The sequence below is a fragment of the Chionomys nivalis genome, chromosome 3 (assembly GCF_950005125.1).
Source record: "Chionomys nivalis chromosome 3, mChiNiv1.1, whole genome shotgun sequence".
NCBI lineage: Eukaryota > Metazoa > Chordata > Mammalia > Rodentia > Cricetidae > Chionomys > Chionomys nivalis.
Window position 1 is genome coordinate 81,736,006 of NC_080088.1, and position 17,480 is coordinate 81,753,485.

Below are 17,480 nucleotides of genomic sequence, written 5' to 3' on the forward strand. Positions count from 1 at the left end.
GTCAGATGCCTTGGTTGGGTTGTGGCTGTTTTCCTGTGGACTAAGTCTGGGCTAATAAGCAATTTGAGCCCTCTAGAAGGGACCAGCTCTCTGGCTCCAGTCCTCAGAGCCTGGCTTCGCATCCTTTCTTAACCTAAATAAATGAGGTCTTATCCAACTTGTATGTGGTTTTCTAGTGTTAGTAACTAGAGAGAGAGGTAGAGGTAGAGAGAGAATAGTTGGAACCAACATTAAATAATATAGTTTCTATTTTTAAACATTTTTATTTCTTTAAAGGTAGTGGCTCCTTCATTTGCCTGCCCTAAAATTTTGTCATCTTTTTACAAGTTCCCAAAAATGTGCTATGAAATCCAGTAAGTTTAGCCTCAGCTGTGGTGGTTACTCATGCATCAACAGCTCTGATATTTTCTTGTTTTGTTGTTGTTTTATGATAAAAATCATGAAAGGAGCTAGAAAATATCAGAAAATCCATTTTGAGTTTTCCTAGCTCTGTGTGTACATGGAGTTTTAATTTTTCAGTTTATTTCACCAAAACGTTACACAAATTTGTCCTTAAAAAACCAAAGGTAAATTATCTTCCCACTGTGGTGGAACCGCCATACAATTCTTAGAAGTGCCTTTGACTTTGTAGCTTCTTCCGCCTTAGGCTTGAATATTGCGATTGGGTCCAATTGACTTTGCGTGAGTTAAGTCTTCCGAATCTGTATTTAGCCTTAAACAACATATTGGGAGGTTAGGGAACTAAGGTGGGTGTCAGAAGAGTGAAAAGATAGACAAGCAATGGCACAAACATTGGGAAGAACAGAACCCCACTGCTAAATGCACAGCCTTGTTTAATTCCCCGAGGAAAGCCTGTGAGTCAGAGCCTATTTTCAGCCTGACTGGAGGTGATGGGAATTTCCTTCGGAGGAGATGAGAGACTTGTGGTACCATGGTCACTCGGAGCCAGGGCTTTTAACCAGATGCCAAAGGAAGATAAGTCCAATGAACAATAAGAATAGAATTAAACGATTCTTACAGGCATGGTGTCCGGGAGCATCTAACTACGAGCAAAGTGAATAAAGTCAGGCCCTGTTCCTTCCAGCTGAGAGCAGGCTCTCAAACTGGAGGCTTCTGAGCTGAGTAAATGGATCACATTCTGAGAAGCTGGTGAGACAGGAAACATTCCAGAGATCAGGATTCTAGCCAGCTTTTTTCCTAGAGTACGTCCAGAGAGCGGTGTTGAGGGCCCCAAGTAAGACAATGAGAGTAAAGACAAACCTGGGAATTGATCTGAAAAATGGTTCCAACTTAGGTCTTAGTGAAAACCATGGTAAGGAGGGCTGTGAGCCGATGTCTCCTTCATATGGGGAAGTAAATGATTTCTGGGCCCAAGGGATAGACAAAAATAAACAGGGACACCGCTAGCCTCGGGGAAGGTGGGCTTCTGTGTGTCACAGGCTGCAAATTCCATCACGAAACAGATAGGTCAGTGTGTGGCATGCAGAATGCAAAACTTCGCAACCACAGCAACTGGAAGGTGTGCACAGCCGTAGGCACTATGATCCAAGTTCATTCAACCCGAGAAGCCGGAGCGGCTGGGTGGGACTCTCTTCGAGTGTGAGCCTAAATTGCTACCGACTTCACTACTTTTCAGAGTACAGCCCGTGAGTCCACTGGTGATGCTTAGGAGAAAGGAATGACAAGGATTGAGGATTTTAGGGACTAAGGTAAGGAGTGAGGCTAAGGTTCGGAGGAGAGCTATGAATAGTCGCCCCTGAACTCATCCGAGAGGTATTTGGAAAGGAAAGAAGTGCCTGACCTGTGTTGGTGGTGCTGACCTACTGTGGAAAGGCTACTGCCGCTGGCTCCATTGTCTGGTCAGATGGTGCCTGCACACTCAGTAACCAGAAGGAAAACGCTTAGAAACAAAGGAAGTACTGGAAAATAAAATTATATATGTGTTTATGTATGTGTGTATATATATGTGTGTGTGTGTATATATGCACATTTATATATGTATGAATGACAGTTTCATATATTTCACACATATTTTATATACAAACATATATAGGAAGACAGAGAGAACATGATGGGAGCACCATGTAGCCATGATCTGTGGACATGAGCGTTTTCCTTGTCTTTTGCAGGGTGACGACTCGGATGAGGAAGATCTCTGCATCAGCAGCAAATGGACTTTCCAGAGAAGCAGCCGCAGGTGGTCCCGTGTGGATGACCTGCACACGCTCTTCCCAGGGGCAGACAGAAACGGGTCCCCAGGAGGCCCTAGGATGAGAAACACAACCAGCAGCGAGAGTGTGCTCACGGATCTGAGTGAACCCGAGGTCTGCTCCATTCATAGCGAAAGCAGCGGGGGCAGCGACAGCCGCAGCCACTCAGGGCAACACTGTGTCGACAGCCCACTAGTTCTAGAGGGCACCCTGGTCAGCAGCGGCCTCCCACAGTCTCCCCGAGACAGTCTCGGCTACCCTTCCCACCCCAAGAATGAGAAACCCGCCAGGGCCAGAGCCAAGTCGTTTTTGAAACGCATGGATACCCTTCGAGCTAAGGGAGCACACGGGAGGCATAAGGGGTCAGGGCGGACAGGTGGCCTGGTCATCAGTGGGCCTGTGCTGCAGCAGGAGCCAGAATCCTTTAAGGCCATGCAGTACGTCCCGATACCCAATGGCGATGTGCAGACCTCGCCTCCAGCTGCCTGCAGGAAAGCGCTTCCCTGCTCCAGTAAGTCAAGTGGTGAGAGCAGCCCCTTGGAGAACAGCAGCCGAGTGAGCACTCCGTGTATGAAGGAGCGCAAGTGCCACCATGAGGCCAACAAGCGTGGGGGCATGTACCTGGAGGACCTGGATGTGCTGGCAGGGACAGCGCCACCAGATACAGGGGACCAAAACCACACGCATGGGTTTCATTCCCAAGAGAACTTGGTGGTACATATTCCCAAGGATCACAAACCAGGAACGTTCCCTAAGGCACTTTCTATAGAAAGCCTGTCACCCTCAGACAACAGCAATGGGATTAACTGGAGGACCGGAGGCATCTCCCTGGGCAGACAACAGGGCCCAGGCATGAGGGAACCCAGACTCATGGCGTCCTGCCACAGAGCCAGTCGGGTCAGTATCTATGACAATGTCCCCGGCTCACATCTATATGCCAGCACAGGAGATCTCTTGGACCTGGAGAAAGATGGCCTCCTCCCACAGCTGGATGACATCTTGCAGCATGTCAACGGCATCCAAGAAGTGGTGGATGACTGGTCAAAAGATATCTTACCTGAACTGCAAAGTCACGATGTGCTGGCAGGGGAGCCTGCTTTATCCCCGTTTCCATCTCCCAACCAGATCACTTTAGATTTTGAAGGCAACTCCGTCTCAGAAGGTCAGACGACACCCAGTGACATGGAAAGGGATGGAACTTCTCTGAATGAATCAGAAGCTGCCGGGGTCAAAGAAAGAAGGGACTCTGGTGTGGGGGCCTCTCTGACCAGGCCAAACAGGTGGGTCACATGTTGTTATGAAGTTGTGAATCTTCTTTGCTATGGTGGCTGTGGTTTTTGGTTTTGTTTCTTTTTATCACTGTGTGTGTGTGTGTGTGTGTGTGTGTGTGTGTGTGTGTGTGTGTATATACCATGTGTATGCAGTACCCTCAGAAATCAGAAGAGGGCACCAGATTCCCTGGAACTGGAGTTACAGATCACTGTAAGTTGCTATGTGGGTGCTGGGAACCGAACCCAGGTCCTCTGCAAGAGCAGCCAGTGCTTTTAGCTGCTGAGCCATCTCTTCATCCTCTTTGGTTATTTCCTTAACACAGGTGGACTGCCTGTTTTACAATTGCCTGGGGCTGTTCTAAGCACACACAAGGTTAAGAATTATTTCAACAGAGTTGTTTTTACAGACAGAGGGACCAAATCCATGTCAGTACACATACATTTCTTTGTTTGTCCTTTGTTTCAAACTTAGTTTTGTTCAAGGGAAATCTAAAGAAACACTGTAGGTGGAGGAGCATAGACAACTGTGACCCAGTCCCTGTGCGCAAGATTTATTTTTAATTCTATGAGATGTGAGGCGTATTTATGCCTTGTGCTGCTGCAGTTATCATTCAGACAACAGACAAAACTGGTGTGCAGAAGCATCCTGAGAAACAAACCGAGGTCTCTAACTCCTGCCATCGGTGGGTGCCACCTGGGTTCCAGTTGAGGCAGGGATGTATTGTAGGACTCAGGGGTGTGTCATCTGTGCCTGTCACCTTCAGATGCCAGCTCCATCACAAAGGACAGTGAGGAGGCACGCATAAAAAGTAGAAAATGCTGTACGGCCTTGTGTTTGAGAATCTCCCCTGTGTATCCCCCCCCCATTCTCTCTGTTTTATGTCTCTGTCTCTTTGTCTCACTATCTCTTCTATCTCTGTCTCTGCCTCCATCTGTCTCTCGTTCCCTTTCTGTCGTCTTTCACTTTCTCACACATCCAGGTACACACACACACACACACACACGCACGCACACACGCATGTACCTGGTTTAGCTGCTCTGGACACTTTGGAAGTGAATTTGAGAATAAGCAAGGTTTTTTTTTTTTAAAGGATTATATCACTTATTTAAATCCCACATTATTTGGTTGTACAGCATTTCCTACTTTTAAATGAAATAATCAACACACCCTATTCTGGGTTTATACAAGCCGGCAAGTCCAGCGCTCTGTCTTTGTTCCTTTTGCTCTGTGATGTTTTTGGCTCAGAACCTCCTGGGCAGCCATTTGTACCGAAGGGCTAGGTGGCTGGACCTTTTTAGTTACCCTCGACCTGGTGACTGACAGCGCTGGCCTTCTGTGTTTCAGGCGACTGCGATGGAGCAGCTTCCACCTCTCACACCAACCGCAGCCGTCTCCAGCCACCCCGCACATCAGCAGCCAGACGGCGGCCCAGCTGAACCTGCTCCAGCGCTTCTCGCTGCTTCGTCTCACAGCCATCATGGAGAAGTACTCCATGTCTAACAAGCACGGCTGGACCTGGTATGTAGCATGTTCACAGGCGAGCACATGCTCAGAGTTAACTGTGTCGTTGCAGAAAGCCTCCAGTGTTTATATCCTGGTGTCTGGAGAACCAAGCACCATCTGCACTTCCCTTTCCTGGAAATCACGGAGACTTCTGCTTGTCATCTGCCCTCTGGGCAGCTGGGCTAGGCCCAACGAAGCATGGGGGGCGGGTTGCTTTATTTCTAGCTCCTGGGTGGTTTCCAGAGAAGGGAGTCAGGTTCTGAGAAAGAAGCAAGGCCAGCAAACAGTGACAAATGGTGAACACAGGAGTTAGAGATGAACCTGCCACACAATATGGCTGGCAGTTTGTGGGGAGACATCTGTCACTGGTCCCCGTGGCCGGGTGCAGAGCGCACCCCTTACAGCACTGATCCACTAATCCTTCAAGTATGTGTCTGCTTCCATTGGCAAGTAAAAGTGAGATTTTGCAGTATGCCTTTGGAATTAGGGAGCTGATAAAATCAATAGTGTATGTAGGCTTACTGTGGATGATGAATGAATGAGTGAATTTGAAAACCATAAAGCACTATGGCATGTCATATGGATAGAAGAATCAATGTTGTGTTTATAAAAATGTTTTCAAAGGTTATAAATTATGTGATCAAATCAATATACATGTGTGTTAGACATAATATCTATACATGCATGTTAAAATTCCCTTTAGAATATAGAGCGAGCTCTGGAAAACACAGTTCATCTTTTTCCCCCTTCAGTTTCTTCCTCTTGTAAGCTCTGCATACATTTTGTTTCTTTCCGTTTGGGGGAGTTTTAAGTGTTCGTCACATGAGAGCTGTTTCAGTCACAATTAAATTGGAAAATTGCCCATCACCCCCGAGTTGAAAACAGAGCTACGCTACAAAGATGGTTTGCTAATGTGAATCACGCTGTTTAGCAGAAATGACAGGTAGGCAAGAGCCGCGTGTAGAGCGCCACAGACTGTGACTGACGTAGAGAAGGCTGAAGTCTGCCTTTGCCTCTGAGGTATTCCAACCGGAGCTTGGCCTCCCTCTCGCTTGCTTCCACAGCCTCTCAGCACGCTGCGCCCCAGGGACCTTGCATGACCTGGTTTCTGTGAATTCCAGGTCCGTTCCAAAGTTCATGAAGAGGATGAAGGTTCCCGACTACAGAGACAAGGCTGTCTTCGGTGTTCCTCTCATAGTCCATGTCCAGAGAACAGGACAGCCCCTGCCTCAGAGCATTCAACAAGCACTGAGGTATCTACGTAGCAACTGTCTGGATCAGGTAGAGTGGTAAATCCCAAACATGGGCTTGGGGTGAGGGGATGGCGGACTGAGTGGGGCCTATCTGGTACAAGGCATACCTCACCAAAAGTAAACGGCACTAATGTCTCCAATGTCATGGTTTAATACGGCCAGGTTAGGTCCCTGTCTGGCTTTGGACAATGGTCCCTCCTTGGCTACTTGGCTACTGTGTAAGCAAAGGAAGCTGACGGTAATAACGTGTATCTATAATGTCTAGTTTACACTCCCTTGAAATTGAGATGCAAGCTGTGGACTGCACTACATTTTCAGTTATTATCCCAAAGACATTATTCAGCCCGCAGCATTCTTTTACCAGTTACGTAGTTTCTGGAAGAACAAAGAAGAGAAAAGAAACAGAATATAGGTCTGTGTCTCCCTTTATTAACTTCTCAAAGCAGCACAGTGAGCAAAACAGATTTATTTACATTTTTCTTTTTCAAAACTCACAAGTAAAATGTGAAAGCCATTTCAGCTGACTCCAACAGCCCCTTGCCTGAGAGGGCATGGGAAAGGTCACAGGAAGGAGACACTCAGACTGTTTTCGGCCTAAAGACAGTTTGAGGACCATCATAATGGTGGGGGCTCTACCCAAGCACAGAATGAGATCCATCCCATAATTTATAAATTCCCATCCATTACTTCTTTCCATACTCCACCCCAAATAAAAGCCGCACTGGCGCTTCACAGACTGCCCCTTGAGCAAGGGTGGCTGTGTAGCAGCCTCACTCTTTCACGGTGCAGGAAAACCCACAGCAGCCTTCTCGGTCGGGCTTTGTTGATTTGCCTTGGACTCAGTGGGCAGGATGGGGCTATGCTCCATGAACTCAGAGATCTTGGCTCTGACCCTTGTAGCAATATCAAAACAGACCGAACTTAAAATCACAATGGCATCTTGATGACGTGAATGCCAGTTTGCAAGCATCTTGGGTTGACCTACCTGGCAATCGCCCTTGACCTAGCCAGACAACATGCAGATGGACAGTTTGCATATTTTTTTATGTCATAGTACAGGGCAGGTGGCTACTGTCTGGGACATTTGGGTGGATGGCTGTTTTTGTTTTCAGCATGTCTTGTTGCATCTTAGTGGAGCCAGCCCATGAACCTAGTTATTGACCTGTAATTTTTTCTGTAGCAGTTCTACCACAAATCCACGTTTAGAATCAGAGTTAACTTCCTATAGGCGTTTTACCGAGAAAGCACTCGGACCTCTTTTCCAATGGCTAAAGTATTACAGCCATGCCCTCTGATATAACTTTATGGCCCCCGTTACATTTGGCTGGTTTTTGGTACATATCCAAGATTGTTTTCTGGCAAGTAGATGGCTTTGAGTGCAAACACACTTTGCCAGGTCTCTCGATTTTTGTAAAAGTGTACACATTTTTCATAATTCTCTCTGAGTTCTTAACTCTGTCCTTTCCTGAGATCTAAAAGACTGTTTATATCCAAGGCATGGCCAGAAAAAGCACTCACAAGACAAACAACATACGCTCCGGAACACCTAAAGGAAATGCAGTCATCCACATAGGGTTCTGCGTTCTGTTCTCCTTGCCTCTTTTTCCCACACCTACCCGAGGCAGTATCCACACCCAGGTCTCCACTGCGAGGCCAACATCTCCCAAACCTAACTTCACTTTTCACTGTTTCGGCCATTGCATTTTCCCCGTGGGACTTGGGTGTGACCCTGCTCCCCACTACAACCCTCATTGATAAATCCACTGTCAAGATTTGATTGACTGTATTGGCCATTATGTCCTCTAGGGCCCTCTGTGAGAATGAGAGGAAGAGCCCCCTCCGCCCGGGGTTCAGTACTTGAGAGCCATGTGTTTCTTTTGGCCCACTGGCCTGAGTTTTGATTGTAAACTCCAAGTTCATCTAACTGGGTGTGTTTTCCTCTGTGTACCGCCTGCTGGAGAGCTCAGAACCAAATGCAGATTCTGTCTGTCCTAAACGTCAGTCCCTTTTCTCTTCGGGCCACAAACTCCTCGCAACCTCCTTCCCAGCTGCAGTTACCTTTTTGTCATTTTCATTCTTCCTTTCTGATATCTTTCAAGGAACCTTTTGTCGATCACTGTCAGTCGTGTTCTTTCTTGAACCAGTTTGGATATAAATAAATAAAATGTAGTGCCGCTGGATAGAAAACACCCCTCACCCAGCCCCCGCCCCAGTGATGTCTGCACTGGAATCACCCCTGTGATTGGCTCCATCTCCCTTCTGAAGCCAAATCGTAGGAAGAAAGGAAAGTGGGGATACAGCCCTCTTCAACCCTACTACTGGCTTCTCCCCAGTATCAGTCTCAAAGACTCCCATGGTGGAAAAAGCTGGGTACAGAGCTTTGTGGGGAAAGTTTTTGTCAGGGAAATGGACACTGGTGAGCAATGCAGCCCACCGGGGAAGGCCATGCTTCTCTTGAGTCAGTCACGAGAACGTAGCTATAGGATGTCTGAAGGGACAGAGCCACCATCCACCTTAGTCCTGCAATGGCCCTGCCTTGTGTGTGGCCTTCCCTCCGCGTGTCACCTACAGGGGAGCACACAGACAGTGCCCTCCATGTGGCAGAGAGATAACAGAGCAGAACCAAGGAAAGCTGGAGGAGCAGGAAGAAGCCAAGAGAATCAGGCAGAGTGGGAAGATAGCCTTGGAGATCTAGTGCACATGAAAGTTAAGGAACCCAAGGAGCAGGCGGCAGGGCTAGGAACGGGAGGAGAAGCAGATGCTCTTTCTTCGCCAATGGTGTCTCATTGGAATTGACAAGATTCACCTCTGCCCAGGGCCTCACACTCTCAATCCGGGACTGTGGAAGACCCAAAAGTTCCCCAAACATCTTTCCTGTAAGCCACAGTCAGAGAACCATCATCTGAGACTGCCTTGAGGCTGCCGCATGGAACACTGAGTGGGAGGCCACCTGCAATTGGTGGGGTCCCTTCCCGAAGGCTAAACATTCGCCCGGAATGTCAGCACTCATCAGAAGGCTGTCAAAGCACAGGACCACGAAGCGTTGCCAGCACTTTCTGTCTCTCCCTCCCCAGTGCAGTTTCTATATGAGGAAGGGCAGCATACCCATTGTCAGCCATACAGGTGGCTGCAGACAAAATGAAGAAGGTTAGCCTTCCATTGTCAGCCATTTGTATTCAGACATGGTGGCCTGGGGGACCAGCCTCGCCTTATTGTGTGAGCTTTCCTGGCTGTCCTAAACCACCCATCCGCTGCAGCACTGGTTATCTTTGGCTCCTGCATCGAAAGGCTAAGCCAGTACTGCACAGAGTTGCTGCCCATCACATACTCTACTTATGACTTTTGAATAAAGCCAACCTTTCTTCCTTAGCTGAGCCCATTTCTAAAGAAGAGGAAATGGAAGTCCTGATAAACATCATTAAGCCCTGCAAGGATTAGCATCAACAGGATGCCAAGGAGGAGACTTAAGACTATTTAGATGAATTTGAATTCTAATGCAGCACTCAATGCCCAGCCACTCCTTTTAATGGAGCCACAAGATTTAAACGCCTACGGATTCTGGGAAGAGACCTCGCTTTCAGTGGAAGTGTTCTCTACATTGCCGCCTGCTCATCACGTCATCAGCTGACTACCTGAGCGGCGATAAGGGATAATCTGGGACCTTCTACATCAACTACTCCTGGAGCCCTGGCTTTCAGGTAGCTGGGTTTAGAGAAAAAGAATGAAAGTAACCCAAAGGGACACCCAGCCCTCGTCCTTCTGTCGTTTAGCAGGGAGCTCGCAGACAAGAGATCCTTGTGCAGTGGGTTTTCACAGCGTGGCACCACCTACCTCCTAAAGAGGGTACTGCGGATGTTGAAGAAGGCAGGTAAAGAGCCAGCCTGCTGTGTAATCTCTGGAACCCAGTACAAAATAATAGGATTCCTTGTTCTGGTTTTTTTTTCATTTTTTAAAAGGATTTGGTCATTTTTAATCTTATATGCATGACTGTTTTGCCTGTGTGTACTGTATATGTGCACTATGTACATCCCTGATGTCCACACGGGCCAGAAGGGGGCGTCAGAACCCCTGGAAGTGGAGTTACAGATGGTTGTGAGCCACCATGTGGGTGCTGGGAACGGAACCCAGGTCCTCTGAGCCATCTCTCCAGCCCCTCCTTACTCACATATTTTGAGAATCTCAAAACTGGCAACAGAGCCTTCAGCAAACTCTGGGTCCCTGTAAGACTGCCCGGATTTCCCATCCACTCGTGACAGGCATAGAAGTAAGTGGAAGACATGTCGCCCTCTTGGATCTCACTCATAAGGACCTGAAAGTCTTGGGTCGCCTCTCAACAGCAGGCACTTATGCTCCTTAGAGCACATTCAAAATACAAAAACAAACAAAAAACCCACTTCCTGTTGTTTTGTTTTTAGAATTTAGAACACAGCATTTTAGGTCCAAAATGCAAATTTATCCTTGCATTGGAGGCTATTGGCATTTAGCTGTCCCTCACAGTTAGATCGGAGAGGCCCTCCCCTTGGCTCAGAACTACACCTTCAGGAGGCTTACTGTCTTCTTACTGTGTCCAGGAACTGCTGACTGCAGTTAACAAAAACCGCAGTCCTCAGACAACAAGAATTCCTGGCTTTTCATTCATCAGCTGCCTGGTGTCTTCCTGAAGGCTGCAATTCTTGGGTCATTCTTAGCTACTGTACCTAAAATCTCATCTGGGGTTTTTAAAGCCACTTTGCCTCTAAGTGTAGGAAAGCAGTTTTTCTTCTAGGCTTCCAACAAATTCCACAGAACCCAGGGGGTATTTCCCACATCCCCTGGAAGGTGAGGACAGAGCAGGAAGTCTCTGCTGGAATCTAAAGTCCAGTGAATCAGTTCCCTACCACTCTCCAGACAGCCTGTGTGCTCGGAGCTGGAAGAGGCCTCTCAGAGCCTACAGCTAGAGAGCACCAGACAGATTTGTAATAATTGAAATCACAATGTTTGCCAAAAGAGAAAACCTGGGAACGAAACGATACAAAGAAGGCATCCGGGGTGTACATGTGTGCAGACTCCCAAAGAGCCACAGGACCCCGGAGGCCCGAGGGCTGAGTTGGGTGGTGGCAACGCAAGTTCTCCTTTTATAGACCCTGATCGATGCCTCTCTGCTGGGAGGGGAAAAATTAAATGAGGAAAAATAGTTGTGAGTCACACTTAAGGATACGCCCTCGGGGCGCTGCAATCTTGGGAAGGCCTGTGTAGCCCAGTGCGTTGTAGACAGTTCAGAGCCTGCTTCCAAAATTACACAGACTCAAGGATGTCAACAAATTGAAGCTGGAGCTCACTTCAGTAAGCACCTGCTACCTATCTTGATTTCCTCTTCTTTTTTTTTCCTACTGACAATGAATGCTTTCTTCCTGTGCTCTGTGATGCAATTTGAAATACTTGCCAGGCCAGGAAAAATAAATGTTCTCTAGATTCGGTGTGAAGAATCATCCAAATATAGCGAAAGATGGCATTTTCTAGACACTGCAAACTTGGAACAAAGTAACCAGCACATTAAAAATCAATCTGCCTGAATATCTTGATCTGGGAAATTCGGTGATAAGCCCTGGAATGCAAAGAGCTATTCCTAAGAATTCTGTTCATGTGACCAGACAATGTAGCAATGTTTAATTTCCCCTGTGATCTATGCAGCTGACATGTTCAAACTCTCTAATGGCTTGAATTTTCCCCCTTGTTCCTGTAAATAATGATGACGGTGATACTGTTACCTTCATTTAGAGCAACAAGCACGAGATGCCAGGGTTAGTATGACAGCTATATACAGGTGTTTCCCCAGGTATCTGGGAGAGAGCAATGGCCAGTTGCACCTGTCCACCACTCAGGAATATTCCACCTTGCTCTCAGAGCAGTGAGCAGAAACTGAAAGGCTAAGTGTTGAGAACTCAGTGCTCATATACCTGAACCAAGGAAAGCTCAGCTGTGATTTGGATAGGGCAAGTCTGGGATAGAGAGCTCCTAGAGACGTCTGGACCTTACCCGGTTCCTCTCAGGATTCTCAGTCTACCATAAGGTCTCTGATCGCCTCACTTGTCCATCTTAAGGTCCTTATCATTTTCGTATCTTAATTGCTATGTGTGGTGACCTAGAAGGTAGATATGCATAGTTAGTATGACAAAAGCTATAGTTTATTATACTGAGGGTCATCACACAAGGCCCACTCTCTAAATTCCTAACTATGATTCTAAGCCTATCTCCCCAAAGTTGCTCACCTGTGCAATGTATCTTAGCTGAAGGTAAGGTCCAGTTTCGAACAGAAGTCTCTGATTCGAAGGTCAGGGTCCTGCAGAAGACTCTTTAGCCACAGGGCAGATCAAGGTGGCATCTCTCCAGATGTGCAGAGCAGAGCATTGCTCTTGATCTCTGCTTAGAGACTGTCCAATGGGTGTCCTGTGGTTCTAGGACTGTCTGGTGATCTTGAGTGAGGGATGGCACTGAGTTCTGGTTATCAGGTCCAGTCTTGGGTGTAATGGGGTTCCTAAGATGTTTTTACATGTCTAAAAGGCATTTTTTTAAAACTATTCTTATCACTCTCTGTTTATCAGGGAGCAAGGGGTCTAAGTGCTAAAGATGAAAAGGTCTCCACTGGGATGTAAGAAATGGGTCTGGGTCTTACGAAGACAACTTCATAATCCATAGTCTCCAGCCAAGGCGATAAGAAAAGATACAGGTTGACTTCTACGGAAGGGTGCACAGCTGCGCTTGAGTACGCAAGCTCAGCCAGCAGTGGTCCAGCCTCACTCAGTGCACAGCTCAGCCTCACTTTCTTACGCAACTGCCTGATTTAAAGCAATGCAGTTGGTAAGTGGAGCACAATTTTGAGCATTGAGTACAACCCTGAGCACATATTTTGATTTCATGAAGTGCTGACCCTAGAGGAACTGGAATTTCTACCAAGTGGCTTCTACCTACTTTTTTTAAAAATCTGGTCTCTTTTCTTGCTTAACAGTCCATTGCTTTTACATTTCCCACATCTAATACTGTCTATAAAAAGCCACCCAGGAGCCAGTCACACACACCCCAGCTGATCACGTCAAGTTCCAGGCATGTGAGAAACACACATCACAGGTGCCAAGTATTTCAAAGAAAGAAAATCAAATGAGGAACTCAGAATGTGTGCTTATAATGTTTTGTTTTAGGAGCCAGTTCCCCATAGACTCATTCCCCATAGGGCTATGCCTGCATCTCTGAAATGTTTCCATTCTCCAAGTACATCATTTTGACCAAAAGTCTTGTTGGAAGATATATATATATATATATATATATATATATATATATATATATACACACACACACACACACACACAAATGTTAAAGGAAAGGAACTTTTTCCTTCTCTGCTCACTAATGACTTCTAGTGTAAAAAATGCCTTGTATTAACTGGGCAGTGGTGCCACATGCCTTTAATCCCAGTACTTAGGAGGCAGAGATGGGCGGATCTCAGCAAGTTAGAGGCCAGCGTGGTCTACAAAGCGAGTTCCAGGACAGCCAAAGCTACAGAGAGAAACTCTATCTCAAAAACAAACAAGCAAACAAGTATCCTTGTATGGATACTTGTTGAAAAAAAAATGAGTCAAGTCACACCTATGCTGTTACAAGAGCTTACAACTTGGAAAGCACATAAGCACATCCACGTGTGTCTGGACATTAAGTCTCTGCTGGGGCTCTGTGGAGAGGGATACTGTCCGTGTATCTGACAGGAAGGGGGTCAATGCTTGACTGCTACCTAAAGTAGCTATACTGGAAACTCAGAATTGTGGAGGTAGGCTGGATTTCTAGCTCATCCAGTCTTTCCAGTCCTGGCCCTGGGCCTCCTCTTCACATCCAGAATTCCAACCCCAAGAAAGAAGTTGTAGGTGAAAGGAGACCAGGCTTACACGTCCTTGTGACTCATTTCAGGTGGGACTTTTCCGCAAGTCGGGAGTGAAGTCTCGAATCCATGCTCTGCGTCAAATGAATGAGAGCTTCCCTGAGAACGTGAGCTATGAAGACCAGTCCGCGTATGACGTGGCAGACATGGTGAAGCAGTTCTTCCGGGACCTCCCCGAGCCCCTGTTCACCAACAAGCTCAGCGAGACCTTCCTCCACATCTATCAGTGTAAGTAGCAATGGCACAGTGGGCCCACCTGTCAAGAGGGTGGAATTTTAAAGATGTATTTATTATGTATGGGTGTGTCTGCATGTGTGTATGCACACCACATGCATGCAGTGCCCATGGAGGCCAGAAGAGGGCATCAGATCCCCTGGAACTGAAGTAACAGATGACTGTGAGTCACCATGTGGGTACCCAAACCTGGCTCCTCTGTGTAAACAGCACTTTCAGCTACTGAGCTACATCCCCAGCCCTACAAGAGATGAAATTTTAATTATACAAGTAATTCATGAATTTGTGAAGAAGTATATAAAAGTTACAATCCTACTTCTTCAGAAATAGCCTTTGCTCGGTTTGCTATGTATATCTCCATGCCATTCTTTGTATGTGTCTGAGGATACCTTCCCAAGATCAATATATGCCTACTCAGTACATCTCTGTATACATTCTCAAGCTATCTTCCAATATATTTCTAATGTATTTAAAACAAAAAAGGATCTAATAGAATTGGGGGGGGGGTGTGTATGTGTTAAACCTAATTTCATTTTTGGAAGGTAAACATTCTCTTTGATACAAAATTTGATAGTAGACTCAGAGTCAAGTGTATTATAACGGTTAGAAACAAACAAGGAAGCAGATGTATATTAACTGGTGATATGTAAGCAACCAAATCAAGGTTATACCCTAATTCAGCTAGCTTACATTTTCATTTGGAAGGGTTTGAGTGACATTAAATCAGTAGTTCTCCACACAGCCACGATAGCTAAAGTAGTAATGAGAAGAACAATTGATTTAAGGGCCCATTCTGCTAAACGTAGTTACAAAGGCAGGCATTAAGAAGGAGCAGGCAGGCCTTTTCTCGATAGGATAATGATATCATTACAAATTGGCAATGAGCTTCGTGGCCCAAGTATCGTTTCTTAGGGCAAAATTACTTTGGTCCACAGACTTCGATTTTTACATCAAAATATTCCTCAAATGGGTCCCGAGATGGAACTGATCCAATCTGAAGGCCGCAGCTACAGACATTCTGTACCACATGTGTTTAAGAAGTGCGTAATATATCATAATATTACAATTCAGGGAGGACTGTATCACCCATCAAAACAGAATAAAGGGTGGCACACTAAATAAATCTTATGTTGTCAAAGTGAATAGGTTAAGCTGAATTCATGCTCCTGGAGCCCCACAAAAAATGTTCGCGGGTGTTACAGGAAGAGGTCACACTCTGTTTTTCAATTAAACCTCCTTATGGATATAGTATTTACATTCAATCAGTCCTTGGGTTGAAGCTGGCACTATCTACAGCTAAAGCTAAATTATTTCCAAGAGATAAATATCTTTTTAGCTCTTCCCTAGACTTGCAACCAAGAAGCCAGATTAAAACCGGGCTTCATTTTATCGAAACAAACATTTACAGAGCAGGGCTGCGTTGAGCACTGCAGGCCTTGGGCTGTGTGACACTGTCTGTCCTTAGGGACCTTCGACTAGAGGGAAGCGAGACCAGGGCATAAATGACTGCAGTACAGTTGGATAGCATCCACTCAAAAAGGAAAAGAAAGGTTACAAAGACAGATCCACGAAGGTTGAGGCGAGCAATGGGAACCTGGTGGAAGGAAATGGCTGGAGGTCGTTATGAAGGAACACGTTGTGGACGAAGCAAGTCACTGTGTCAGAAGTGTGCAGGGGATTTGTCCTGAGTGAATGCGAAATGCACAGCACTGCACCAGGGGACACCGAGACTCTAGGAGGCCAGGGTCACACGAAAGTGGCACTAATGACTAGGCCAAGAGGTTTATACTTGATCTGGTATGAACTGGAGAGCCACCAGATGTTGGAAGACTTCGTTACAATGCCCGAAGCAGAACCGATCTCCCACACACAGATAGTTATTTAACAAGTAGAACGTTTTATTAGTACACATGGCATGAAGAAAAGTGAAATTAAACCATGCCAGTGTTGGGTAAACCTACAGTCCAGTGCTGCTAGGACATCAGGGTCTTTGCCGCTCTCAAAGTCAGACTACAGTGAAGTGTGCTTACGGAGCGGTTCAGTCTGAGCACAGTTGCCAGAACCTACAGAATTCACAGAATTGCCCCATCTCCCTAAAGTCACACTTCGAGGCACCAAGAGAGAGTCAAGCATCTTCTTGGACATGTGTCTCTTCTCATGGAGAACATGGCCCTCACAGAAACTCCTAACGTCATCACTGGTCCCATCAGCCTAAGCTGGTTTACAATGACCCTAACGCAGTCCATGGAAAGAGGAACTGAGTGACCGACCACCTTTGGTATGAGCTGATATGGTTCATCCCTGGATCCGTGGGAGGGCCCAACCCTCCCAACAGCCCATAACCAAAAGGACTGTGTGTTTCGTTAGTGGAGAAGGGAAGGAAAGTGGGTCACAAGGGTGAACATTCATCAGAACTGATTTGGATCTGTGACTCAGGACCTGGTGAGTAAGAGGAACCAGGTAGACATGAATGGAAGCTTAGGGAGCTGGCACACTCCTGGGGTTCCAACAGATAGATTCCATGGTATAGCAACAGGTATCCAAGCTGATACCCAGGTTCGGCTGCCTCCCAGGTCTCCAAAGTATCTCTGTCTAGCTGGGTGGTGGTGGTGCACACCTTTAATCCCAGCACTCAGGAGGCAGAGGCTGGCGGATCTCCGTGAGTTTGAGGCCAGCCAGGTCTACAAGAGCTCTTTCCAGGACAGGTTCCAAAGCCACAGAGAAATGCTGTCTCGAAAAACCAAAAAAAAAAAAAAAAAAAAAAAAAAAAGTATCTCCGTCTTCAGCTCTGCCACCCTCGCTTGATGCCGTCAGAGGCTTAACTTGAACGCAGTGTTGGGTGGGTCACAAGAAGATCTTAATCCTACCAGTCTATAAGAGAGGACAGTGAGGGACCTGAGACACCCTAAGACTTTCAGGCTTGGTGGCCGGGTTTGGGGGGGTATGGAGAGGGGACATAGAAAGGGAAAGGAGAAAGGACCAAGAGCAGAGACAGAGCAGTCAGGAGAGGACGCTGAGCATGAGAGACAGGTCGCCACCCACGTGGTCATAGATTGATTCTATGGTACTTAACACAGACAGATCTGGAACCATTTCCCAAGA

At 46.6% G+C, this 17,480-nt stretch overlaps 1 protein-coding gene across 5 annotated transcripts in view; it reads left to right on the forward strand.

The window, feature by feature from the left end:
- Stard13 (StAR related lipid transfer domain containing 13) overlaps positions 1 to 17,480 on the forward strand; it is a 207,328-nt gene that overhangs the window by 178,423 nt on the left and 11,425 nt on the right. For 3 of the 5 annotated variants that reach the window (XM_057764146.1, XM_057764145.1, XM_057764150.1), the window contains exons 5-8: positions 2,130 to 3,490; positions 4,827 to 5,000; positions 6,050 to 6,266; positions 14,174 to 14,372. In XM_057764146.1, coding sequence (XP_057620129.1) covers positions 2,130 to 3,490; positions 4,827 to 5,000; positions 6,050 to 6,266; positions 14,174 to 14,372 — 1,951 coding nt within the window. The remainder of the gene's footprint in view (positions 1 to 2,129; positions 3,491 to 4,826; positions 5,001 to 6,049; positions 6,267 to 14,173; positions 14,373 to 17,480) is intronic. The other 2 variants (XM_057764149.1, XM_057764147.1) reach the window with 1 other exon arrangement.